The sequence below is a fragment of the Pleuronectes platessa genome, chromosome 17, assembly GCF_947347685.1.
Source record: "Pleuronectes platessa chromosome 17, fPlePla1.1, whole genome shotgun sequence".
NCBI lineage: Eukaryota > Metazoa > Chordata > Actinopteri > Pleuronectiformes > Pleuronectidae > Pleuronectes > Pleuronectes platessa.
Window position 1 is genome coordinate 14390746 of NC_070642.1, and position 12794 is coordinate 14403539.

At 41.4% G+C, this 12794-nt stretch overlaps 1 protein-coding gene across 3 annotated transcripts in view; it reads left to right on the forward strand.

Moving 5' to 3' along the window:
• Positions 1-12794, forward strand: part of LOC128460015 (disheveled-associated activator of morphogenesis 1) — a 49401-nt gene that overhangs the window by 26416 nt on the left and 10191 nt on the right. For all 3 annotated transcript variants that reach the window (XM_053445006.1, XM_053445008.1, XM_053445007.1), the window contains exons 2-11: positions 252-542; positions 3078-3167; positions 7686-7757; positions 8303-8397; positions 8827-9160; positions 9275-9385; positions 9536-9639; positions 10064-10130; positions 10234-10351; positions 12622-12760. In XM_053445006.1, the coding sequence (XP_053300981.1) occupies positions 357-542; positions 3078-3167; positions 7686-7757; positions 8303-8397; positions 8827-9160; positions 9275-9385; positions 9536-9639; positions 10064-10130; positions 10234-10351; positions 12622-12760 (1316 nt within the window). In that variant the 5' untranslated portion in view covers positions 252-356. The remainder of the gene's footprint in view (positions 1-251; positions 543-3077; positions 3168-7685; positions 7758-8302; positions 8398-8826; positions 9161-9274; positions 9386-9535; positions 9640-10063; positions 10131-10233; positions 10352-12621; positions 12761-12794) is intronic.

Here is a 12794-nt window from a genome sequence, read left to right on the forward strand (position 1 = left end):
CGAGGTGGTTATTGAGAGTTTTCAGATTTTGTCTCAGAGAGTAGAAAGTATTGTGCATTGTGTTTCGTAGCATTCAAATTGATTAGTCTTATTTTTATGGATCTCATTATCTTCTATTGTTTATCTGTGCCTGGGAAAACTCTGCTTCTGTAATTAAATTTTTCTGAATGCCAGTTTGAAATCACAAACTTAAGCGGTTAAGATTTTGGTTTATGTTGCAAACTGATCGTGTCCCTTCCCTGTGTCTACAGTACTCTCTGACGGAGGCCAAACTCTGAGGTGGAGGAGGCTGTAACGAGGCCCTGAGGGAGCCTCCCACCCTCCCTGCCCTTACCAGGTGGAAGCATCGGACAGCCATGGCTCCCCGGAAGCGCGGCGGTGGTGGGCGCGGTGGTCTCTCCTTCATCTTCTGCTGCTTTAACAGCAACGACCACCCGGAGATCACTTACAGGCTACGGGAGGACTTCGCCCTGCAGGCCATGGAGCCGGCACTGCCGATGCCAGGATATGATGAGCTGGACGGCATGTTCTCCGAGTTGGTGGTAAGAGCTACCAAGAAAATTATTATTTTATTTAATATTTTTTAAACTTGACCTAAAGAACAAAGAAGTGATTGTGCTAATGAGGATTGTATGTGTAGCTAATGCACCACGTAGAGTCACAGGGCTCCATTGTACCAAAAAGTATTAAAATCTCATACATTGGTCACACTGTATCACATGTTTACAACTTTGTGACCTTCAGTATATTGACCATGGACGTTATAGTTTATTCTCAGTCAATCTTATGTGTTGTCAGGCTCACTAGATTCCCAAGTGTGTAATAATTCATGGTTGAAGATATTATCATATCAACATTATCATTATCTGTATACTATCAGATGAGAACAGTATCCATTAATGAACAAAGTCATTCATTCGGATGATTTGGTTGTTTTTTCAAAGTGTATCCTTCTCTTGCTAGCTTCTTAAGGATTGCCAACCCTGTCTTATTCTCACATACACATAACATATGATAAACTAAACCTGCTGTCCAAATAAAGAAGGAAAGAAGATATCAACATACATAGTCAAATACTGACAAAGGTTGGACTTCATTTACAAGGGATTTGTTCAACAGACATTTCAACATTTGATCAATCTCTGAAGATTTCTTTGAAATGATCCTGTTTAGATGGATATGTGGAGGGATACTTCATCCCTTAATGGACATTCAATTTGTAGTTGCAATTGTAGTTGCAACCCGACAGATATTAATTCGCATGGTTAAATACACCATCAATTACACGAAATTAAAACGCTGTTACATTCCAAGACATCCACAAATGAGCTGTCACTTCCTCCCAGTCTACTCCACATTGTGGGTAACGGGGCCAGGCTGCTATTCTTTCTCTGTCTTATTGTCACTTCCAATTTGTTGTGCTCTCATGTCTCTCCTGGCCCCATTCTCCTCTCCCATGGTTGCCACAGTAATCTAAGCATGACATTTTTGCACATCAATAGACCTCATTCAGGGGCTCTTAATGTCTCGGCCTCCTCCATTTGCTAATTGCTTGTTTTTGTCTACTGCCCTTTTATGGAGACATAATTGAGTAAGTTGAGTGTGACAACAAAGTGGCTTTTCAGTTGCTCTGTTACTGAAAGAAAACAGCCACGTGCTTTTTCTTTTGGCCAAGAGTGAGCCACCATGTGCGTGCATAATTGGAATGGCTTCGCAGAAAAAAAACTCACGTTAGGGACGAGGTTGTGGCACTCTCCTCGGTAACGATCAAGTAAAGCCGACCTTTAAACTTGAGCTTTACTTCCAAAAACGTGTAAGTCAAGGTTAAGGTCCCCCCCCCCCCCCAATCCTGAATTCAGAGCGACAGAGCTGAAAACCAAAAAGAACTGAGACAATTTGTGACAAAATTAAATTAAAAAACTATTTAATTATGAATAGAAAAACAGATAGATGGACAAACAGTTGTTCAGATGGATGGATAAACGGATGAATGGATAGATGGACAGGTAGATTGATAGATGGATGCATGGATGGGTGGATGGATGGATAGATGGATAGATAAATAGATGCCCTTTTCCTCACTCAGTGCTTCTGAGCTTCTGATTTACCAAATTAATCAATCGCCCACACAATCATTGGACATATTAGTAGATTGGATCATTGCACATATTGATCTCACATGGGTCGGATGGCTTCAGCAAACAACCTCACCCAAGACTATTCCCATGATAAGTAGCTGCCATGAAACATTTAGCAATTTAGCAACAATGTTAATTTAATCTCCATCTGTTGGGTAAATGGAAACTAAGAATGAACCAGTGTTTAGACTGTTGTTCATATCACTTTCCTTGTGTAAAAGCCTCATCATAACTTTAACCATCATTCACATGAAGTTCATTAAGCTATAACTGTCATAAGACCATACAAAAAAGTTCAGGCAACTCTTTGTTAAGGTTAGAAATTTACTGGGTACTGTTTGTTGTCCGTATCCTAAACCACTCAGTAACGACTCAAATTATCACTAGCTGATATGTTTCAGTTGTCCAGAGTCTCTCAGACAAAACCTCCCAACAGCACCAAATGGTTGCCTTAGTGGAAATATCTGTCATATACAGAGATGCATGTTGTTTCCAGATGTTTGTTACCACATGTCGAGTCGGCAGACCATGCCTCTTCTTTCCTCTTCTTTCCTCTCCTTTACTCACATGTCTAAATCCTGCAGGACATCTGATTTTATTCAGTTATATTGAATTTACAATGAGAGCTACCCCATTGATCACGGAAAGATTTAGCATAAACCGATCTCAAACTTGAAACAGAGCTTTGGTTCAACGACTCCTGCCACATGCTTTTCGCTTTTTGAAGAAAATTGATTTATGGAGATATTTCTAAATTTGCAACACGATGGTTTGATAGATTGGGAAACTTTGTGAGGTATGTTTGAGAACAGCGCTCTATTTTTAAGCAGTGGCTATTATATCGTCCCTTCCGCCATCAGTAAACGATTGTGAATTTTACATTTTATTTCCTCTTCCTAAACATTTCTTCTCATTCTCTACTTCTTTCCCATTTTGCAGGACGAGCTCGACCTTACAGAGAAACACAGGGAAGCCATGTTTGCCCTGCCTGCTGAGAAGAAATGGCAAATCTACTGCAGCAAAAAGAAGGTAAAAAAAAAACTCCGATGAACATTACATCAAACTCCACCATCAGCCAACAGAAGCTTTTTGCCAACTGGCTGCTTTTCCTGAGTGATATGCCAACTGACACGTTCATGTAATTTCCTCCCTCACTGATTTGTTGATACCTGAAGCTGTGTGTTTTTTGCAACACACACCCAAAAACCCTGCCTCACTGTTTTCAACAGGCCCGAGCATGAGTGTGTTGTCTGCAAAAACTGCATCTGTGGAATGCAGATAATTCTTTTTTTTATCTTTGATGATAGGTCTATCAATACAGCTTATGAGAGGAAAACACACCCTACATTCAAAGACAAATTGCCAATTCTTTTGACACGAGCGAGTAATATCTATTGGATTCTGCAAAGGTGCTGAAGTCGAGCCTTTGCTTTAAAAGTGAGGTTTGATTTGAAGGGTGTAACCTGCAGTAGTTCTCCTTTTTGCTGTATAGACTCATACAGTGTCTGTGGACTAAAAGGTTGTTCATCATGTCTTGCCAGGACCAATTGTAATTCATTGCTTTCTTTCCTTTTAAACAAAAAGACTACGAAAAGATCTAAATAAGACTGAGCTGATAAAATGGTCAAAAGTAAATGGACTATCTTTACATAGCACTTTTCCAGTCATCGACCACACAAAGCGCTTTACAGTACAAGAACACATAAGTACAGACTGGAGGGGCTGGGTATCAAACCACCTACCCTCTGGTTAGTGGATAACATTTCCATCATACACATTTTTCCACTATGTCTTATGAGAATGGTTACTACTAAATCATTAGTAGTAACCATTCTCATAAGACATAGTTAACCTTGAATAATTTATGCCACTATGACACATGTTAGAGACAGAAATATCAATAAGAGACCACCCAAGAGTTGTTTCAGTCACTTTGTGTTTCAGTCTCTTATTTATCTCTTCAGTAACACTCGCCCTCCTCTTCACAACATCACAGTCTCAACTCCCTGATCAAAGCTCCACCAGGAATAACTCACTCACTCAACTTGAATTCGTGTTGCACAAGGTGGATTTTAAAAATAGTTATCTGTAGAGGGAGTAAAATGAAGGCCTGTTCCATTAGATAATCCTCGAACAGTGAAAGCAGTGTGAGGGATTATGAAACACTACAAATATATTACAGGACTTCCGAAGTCAAATGCAGTATCTTGTTTCTCCTGACTGTTTTCTCACAGACAATCAGGTTCCTGTCTCGCTGTTCTGTTCAACGACCAAAGTGAAGATATTTTAATCATGCGGTTTTGTCCTTTTATATAATAGACCTGTTCCATCAAAGCCTTGGTGTAGCCATAACATACTCCTGCACTCTGTGACAAGGTCATATCTCATTATGTCTTCTCTATCTGATAAAAGACACGTCAGCTGTTCCTCCTCTCCCTGTATATGAACAAATACTCTGCATGCAGGAAAACGCAGACGCCTGCTTTAGTTAAGATCAAGTCACGTTGAGCTTTCAGCCACCTCTGAATATCACCAGCCTTTTGTGTGGTTCTCAAGGCCGCAGATATGAGTGTGTAGGATATCCTGTCCTGACTAATATGCAGACATGCAGATTTATTAATCTTTTCCTACATCCGCTAAAATGCAGGGCGTCAGGAGAATTGGGGTTTAGTCTGATGGATGAGAAGCTGGTGTGTCAGTGTACAGTACAAATCCTCAGAACAAACACAGCTGCATGCCTGCTGCATGCCTCAAGTTAAAACCCCCGTACTTTACTGACATACATCCTCTGTAAATCTGCATTTCTCATTTTTAAACCTCTTTTTTTTTATGGATTAAACATCCATTTATTATCTATGGTGCTTATCCAATGTGGAATGCAGGCAGGCTTCAACCAAAGAGGCCGGGTACACTGTGGACAGGGTGCTAGTCCATCATAGGGTTGATATACAAAGACAAACAACTTTTCACGCTCACATGCAGGCACAAGGAGAAACATGCAAACTCAACTCAGAAAGGCCCTGGTTGACCTTTTCAGTTAGGCTAGCTGTTTCCCCTCGTTTCCAGTCTTTATGCTAAGCTTAGCCAACCAACTGCTAGCTCTAGCTTCAGATTTAATTAAAATATATAAGAATAGAATCTGGTGTGTTCTTAAACTTTTTGCAAAAAAGCAGATTTCCCCAAATGTTAGAAGAAAAAAAATGATGCATTAGAAATAATGTGTGTTTATTGGCAGCTGTGGCTCAGGAGATAGTGTGTCATCCACTAACCAGATGATTGGTGGTATGATCACTGGCTCGTACAGTTTGAGGTGCTGAAGTGTCCTTGGACAAGATATTGGACCCTAAATTCCCCTGTTGCTGCACCAGCAGTGTGTAAATGATGTGTGATAAAATAAACCGCTGCGCATAGAAGTGCTGAATGAATGTGTGCCGGAATAGATGACTTGTACTCTTAAGCACTTTTAGTGATCGCTTTTATAAAAATACTAATTATTCAATGCAATTATTATGTGTTACTGTACAGCTCCCACTACTAGCAGCAACATGTTTACTCTTTATACTGTGTCCATTTATAATAAACTAGAAAAGGTTTCTTTACCTCTGCTCCTCTTCAATAGAACACACAGGAACGTTTCAGTTTTGCAGTAAATGTAGAGGAGGGGGATTTAGCCGAACCAAATCTTTAGGTGCAGAATCGACATGCTGTAGAGGGGGAGGGAAGTAAGACAGAAATGCATCAATATTGCTGACTCAGCAGCAGCAGCCGCTGGCCCCGACCCAGACAGATATAAACTGGCCATCTGAGCTCAGGGAGGAAGAGTCTGTGTGTGGAGAAAAGAGGCAGAGGAAGTGGTCGGGTGTCCAAGGCAAACAGGAAGGCTTCACTTCCACAGGTGCAGCTTTTGTATGAGAGTCAGTGGGGACGATCAAGAGGAAGGTGGGGTCATCGCCAGGTCGCTCCGTGTTAGTGGGTGATGAGCAAGCTCTTAATCATCATTCGTTTGGTGATTAGACCCTTCAGAATTTGGGGCTCAGCGTAAAGTTTTAACTATTTCATTTGGCAGAGCACCTGAGCTGATGAAGTCAGCCTGCAGAGAATCTATCATCTTCCTGCTCCTCACTCAAGCAGCAAATGCTTTTGCATAGATTTGCTCTGCTTGTGCTCAAACGCTGCGCTTTCACTCAGATTATTTTGTTGCTTGGACAGATTCCCTGTGCTCCACCTCTTCTCCTCAAGCTTACGCTGCTTCTCTGTGCACGTGCAACGTCTCTTTGCTCAGATGTTCACTCTGTGCATGCATCTTTTTCGGGTGAAGGCATTACTAAATCAGAAGGTCCTGCTCTCAAGCTGATAGACCAGACTCTTGAATAAAGATAAGGGGAAAAAAACATTTTTAACAGATTTTAAATTTCATGAAAAGGGTTTCACCTGTGAGCGGACAGAGCTTCTCTGTCAAACTCACTGTCCCGTTACCCCGAAATAACTGAGATAGATTCCTGTTTGCTAATGCATGTTTGATCTTCACTTTCTCAAAAAAGAAATCCCCAGGAATACCCTCCCCTCATGACTCTAAATAAACTCTCTGTGTTTGAAGACCACCGACTTCCGGGTCTAAGCATGAACTTTTAAAGATTTAAAAGGAAATGGGTCCCACTTCTGTGGAGGCTCCAGCAACTGAAGGACTGAACTTCATCCAGCGTCCGTCTGGTCAAGCTGGCACCGGACACGAGTTGAACAGCAGGCTCTAGCTTTCCTGCCACTGCACGATCCCTGCAGACCTGCCAAGGTCCGCAGTTTCTACAGGAACGGCCAAGTCCCCGCTGGCCGCTGTATTTACTGACGCCCAATTAGATTTTGATGGTCACAGCTCGCTTGTGCTTAATGGAGCAAGAGTTTAAATGAAAAAGCCTGAGGGTCTTTCATGTACAAGCCAAGTCCCGGGTCAAGTCATTTCCCCCTTGAGTTTTAGAATTAAAATCATCTAAGAAATGTCTCGCAGTTATTTATTTCACTCGTAATACAAACATGCCGGTCAAGAGATTAATCTCAGTATAAATCAGTCCATGTCCTTAATCTGCCGTTTTAACGTTCATTTGCTAATCTCAAGATTTTCTCAAGCAGCTGTGCTCTCTTTTCAGCGCTCGTCTTCTTTCACCTCTTGAAAGTCAGCGAGGCGCCGCAGGATAAAACGAGCACGATGTGTGTCGCCCTACTTCTGAATCCTTGCACCATTTTTTCTCCTGCTTCTGGCTGTTTGTGTGTGTCGAGATCTGAACAACAAGGAAGTTGTCGGACTTTAATTGATTCAAACATTTTATTTGAGCGACAACAGCAACTTTTCATGTGACTGAAATATTTTCCTTCAAGATTTCAGATTCTAAGCAAAGTCACGAACAGTTGATAATCATAAACTAACCACAACTTTTTCCAAATTAACTTAGCTCATGTTCTTTCTTCCCTTGAATCACTTAAACATGCAACAGCTTCCTGGGTCACATCACAGCATCATTCATTCTCTGTGATTCTCTCTTTTATTTTTTTTAGGAACAAGAAGAAAACAAAAGTGCCACTAGTTGGCCAGAATACTACATCGATCAGCTCAACTCGATGGCAGCTGTAAGTAATAACGTGAACTTTATATATTCTTTTGGGGATATAAAACTGGTTATAAAATAGTCCCAGAAGAAGGATCTTTCCTCTTTAGCTTTCCCTGTGGTTTTTCTCCCTCATTAAAGAGTTTTTCCTCATCTGAGTTAAAGATCCAAGATTTTAAAGTAAAAACAAACCAGAGCCATAAATATAACTGGACTTTCTTCTCTAAACTAAGAGGATAGTAATGAGCCAACAAATAAAATACCCTTTAATTTGAATATTAAATAATTTTTCACTTATTCTAACAGAAACACTGCAATAATGGGATTGAATTATGTAGTTCTTATATACTTAACACTAATATTTGGGGATTTGGGAAATAGTTTTTTTTTTCATGGTGCTGCCATAATTAAACCAAGAACCAGCTTTTGGGGTTTTACAATAAATTCCTCTAGAATTAAATTTCCATGTGACCATGTTGAAAATCAATAAATGTAGCTTTGTTATTCTAAGTTGTGTGTCAGCCTTAAGATCTAGCTCTTTATGTGGTTTAATCTTCTGTTCAACAGAGAACGACGCTCCTCGCTCTGGAGAAGGAAGACGAGGAGGAGAGGAACAAAACCATAGAGAGCTTGAAGACGGCTCTGAGGACACAACCGATGAGGTGGACGAAAATAAAAAACCTCTCCTCTGCTCTCCTCTGCATATGAAGTCATCTCTCATCCCCTTCAGTTAACCTCCCACCTTGTCCATCACTCTTTTCAATTCGACACAATCATATGTAAATGAGACCTTTAAGAATTGAGCATCCATAAAGGTCACTGCAGTGGGATGCGAATGTACAAAGGAGAGTGTGGATTTAATTTCCATTTTAGGGACCTGAGATTTTCAATAGACACAAAAAGCAACTTATCGAATCTACTGCAGATGATTTAGTCACACAGACTAGATAAGTCTGGGAAGCACGGAAGAAGAGTGTTCATACATTTTTCTTTTTGACATTTCATACTGTAGCAATACCTCAGAACGTTTCTCCATCACAATTCCCAGATATACATTATTAAAGTTGTCAATCAACCTGCTCTCCTCTCAGGTTCGTGACTCGTTTCATCGACATGGACGGCCTGACGTGCATCCTGAACTTCCTGAAGAGCATGGACTACGAGACCACGGAGTCGCAGATCCACACGTCTCTAATCGGCTGCATCAAAGCTCTGATGAACAACTCCCAGGGCCGCGCCCATGTCCTCTCTCACTCGGAGAGCATCAACATCATCGCCCAGAGCCTGGCCACGGAGAACATCAAGACCAAGGTGGCGGTGCTGGAGATCATGGGCGCTGTGTGTCTGGTCCCTGGTGGACACAAAAAAATCCTGGAAGCCATGCTGCACTATCAGCGCTTCGCCTGCGAGAGGACTCGCTTCCAGGTGGGTTAATGGCAGAAGGCCAGAGATGGGATTGTAGATCTTTTGACAAAGTCATTTAAAAGAAGCAGTGCGTAAAAAATAAACGTAACACCTGTAATGACTTGTCATCCTCAGACACTAATAAATGATCTGGACCGGAGCACGGGGCGATACAGAGACGAGGTCAACCTGAAAACAGCCATCATGTCCTTTATTAATGCTGTGCTGAGTCAAGGAGCTGGAGAGGTGAGTTATATTCTGCAACGTACACAGTGTTAATGCTTCATTTCACACTGGAAGCTCACCGCGTCCCGTGGCTTCTCGTTCAATAGACTCTTCCATCATTGTTTGCATTTCACCGCTAATGTTTTTTTTTATCATTATTCTTATTTACAGACAAGTTTGGAATTCCGTATCCACCTCCGATATGAGTTTCTTATGCTGGGCATCCAACCTGTGATCGATAAGCTTCGTTCACACGAAAACTCCACATTAGACCGGTGAGTGGGAGTACATATAACATGTCCATCCAAATAAGGATTTCTACTTTTAAACATTACACCTTTTCCAGAGTCATGTAGATCAGCGTTTGTTGATCTGAAGCAGAATTTGAAATCAAACTGCCGGAGATAGAACGAATATCCCCGCAAAGTATTTTAAACTAACAAATCCTTAAAGTTATGAATTTCTTATCGATAAAAATAATCTCATACAATACCAATGTTATCTAAGGTGTCACAATCATTTCATCTTTTTTCCATATCATCCAAATGGCATCAGATTTAGTAGTAAAAATACAAAACCAGAAACTTGTTCCTTACAGAATAGCATCACTCTCTTCATCACATATCTAAGTTAAACTATGTGAGTGCATGAGATCAGCAGGGGACTTTCTAACCCACTCTGTCCCTCTGACCCTCTCAGGCATTTAGACTACTTTGAAATGCTGCGGAACGAGGATGAGCTGGCTTTGTCAAAACGATATGAGTCGGTAAGTGAAGAAAAAAAAAAATCATTACGATACCTTTGTATTTATATGTTTTTTGCCGGATGTATTCATGTGCTGTTGTTTTTTGATGCACCTTCTCTACCAGGCACACATAGATACTAAAAGTGCCACCCAAGTTTTTGAGCTCATCCGCAAAAAGATGAACCACACAGATGCATTCCCGCACTTTATGTCTGTGCTGCATCACTGTCTCCTCATGCCACGTGAGTAAATCTTTAAATATGATATGGTTGGACAAATACAGTCTATAACATGCAGGAATACACCACTTTTCATGTAGTAAACTGTTTGCAGACATTAAAGAAACTCTTTCTTCAAATGTTTATTTACCGTCAATAATTGGAGCATGTGCAGAGCTTATTATGCCACAAAACGACTTGTCAGGACGTGTGACGCATGTTGTTATTACTGTTGTTGAGATTTGTCGGCTGATGATGAATTGTCTGACTCTTCAAAGCTTGTGGTTGCAAAATGAAGCTAATTGATGCCAACAAATAAGAACAGGCTATAAAAACAATGCAAAGTGCTTCCAGCGCAAAACTGACGATGCCACTGAAAACAGTCTAAGAGATATGAGCCGTGGAAGTCATGATGACGATGATGATCTAAAGGAGGAAGAAGTGTTTTAGAACCTTTCATATGCTGGGCAGAAGGGCGAAACCTTCAGAGGGCTGCAGCGGGGGTTAAGGTTTAGCTGACACGTGGCAATGTGCAGCGTTTATGCACAAACAAGCGTCCACATGAAAGAAACCTTAGCAGCAACCTCACCGCGAAGGCCAACGTCTGAAGTCTGAAAAGCAACATGTGGATAAACCAGAGTCCTTTTGTGAACAACTGTTGTGGACAGATGAAGTTAAAATTCAGCTCTTTGGTCACAGTCACCAAAGGTGTATTTGGGGTGGGGGGGGGGGGGGGGGGGGGGAGCAGGGAGAGCAGCAACATTTGATGAAAACACCCGACTGTTAAACATGAGGGAGGGAAAGTCTCCAGGAGGCTGCTGTGGGCTGGTGTTGGCAGCCAGTGGCACAGGAAACATTGCACAGATAGAATCCGTGCAAACTAGTCTGGATGCAAACGTCCCGCAGCCAGTCGAGGAGGCGAGACTGAAAAAGAGTCTGGCTTCAACAACGGGGGCAATGACGCAAAGCAGATCTGCAGAATCCACCATGAACGACTTTCAGAGACACAGCCCTTACAGACTCGAACATTAGTGAATCTCTGGCTATGTGACAATGTAAATGTACGTCAGAGCTCGAAATGATCTGCAGAAGGAGTGGGTGAGAATTAAAAGGACTGCCCACATCCCATTTCTTTATTTGATTAAACAAAGTCTCTTCATTAACGTTTGAAGAAAGGCTCTTTCTGAACGTCTGTGCGCTGCAGTGGTTGTATTTGCCTCTGTTCTCCTTCAAGAATCAATAAGTGTTTTCCCAGGAGCGCCGAAACGTTTTTTTATACAAATGTAAAATGAGGCTCCAAACAAGGTTAGTTAGTATTTCTCCCACAAAACACACAGTCCATGTGTTCCCGTGCCAAAAAGATAAGTCTATTGACTTTGTTCAGATTAGCCACTCCAGAAAGTGGATAATCGCATTCCCAGCCAAATTGAATCCCGAGATTTTTTTTGTTTTGTTATTTAGTTTTCTGCAAAGATTTCATTAAGTCTGGCTACATGATCCACATCACTTCACAGCTGCAGTGGTTCTTCTCCTTGATGCTCTCCCCTCGCTCTGATGACTGGCTCTGCAATGATAATGAGTCGTTTCAGCTCCTTCACTGAGTCATTCAAAGTGTAATCGCCACTTCAGCTGCAAATTCAAGTGCTGTGGTCATAATGAATTAAAAAAAATGCAAGCTGGTGATGGTACTTGGTCAGAAAGAAGAGTTTGAATTATACTATGATGTGGTTCATTGAACATTTTGGAAATACGTTGGTAAAGACTAATAACAGGATGTGTACACGTATATCACTCAATTAATCAAACTTTATTTTAATTTCCCGAATCCAGACCTCCAGAAAAAAACAAAGACAGTAAAACACTTTAAAATAGATTTTAAAAGCTACAATATCAATGACAAAAGATCAAATGAATACAGGGAATCATGTCATAATATGAATATCAACAGGCACGTAAAATGGAATAAAATTTGAAACATAGACACGATAAGATAATGTCTGTGTGTGGTTTTACAAGGTTTTCAGGCCAAAATAACAAGGCAACAGTAAACATGTTGTTCCATGGCAGATGTAGTCTCACCAATCTAATACATGTGTCATCCCACCGAACCCTGTAATCACTGTGTCTCTCTTTAGCTCGGTGTAGGAGTACTTTTAGAAAAGGCCTTAGCACATCATTCCTTTTTGTTTCATCATCATCATCAAATGGCTTCACTCGGTAGCTGCTGAGATGCACTCGCTCCACAGGGCTAATGAGAAACTTGTGCCTCTGTCTGTGTACGTCTCTTTCTCCAGACAAGAGGAGCGGGAACACGGTGCAGTACTGGCTGCTGTTGGACCGGATCGTCCAGCAGATGGTCCTGCAGAATGACAAAGGTCACGACCCCGACGTCACACCACTGGAGAACTTTAACGTGAAGAACGTTGTCCGGATGTAAGCTCTCCCGTTTCCCCCCCCCCCCGAACAC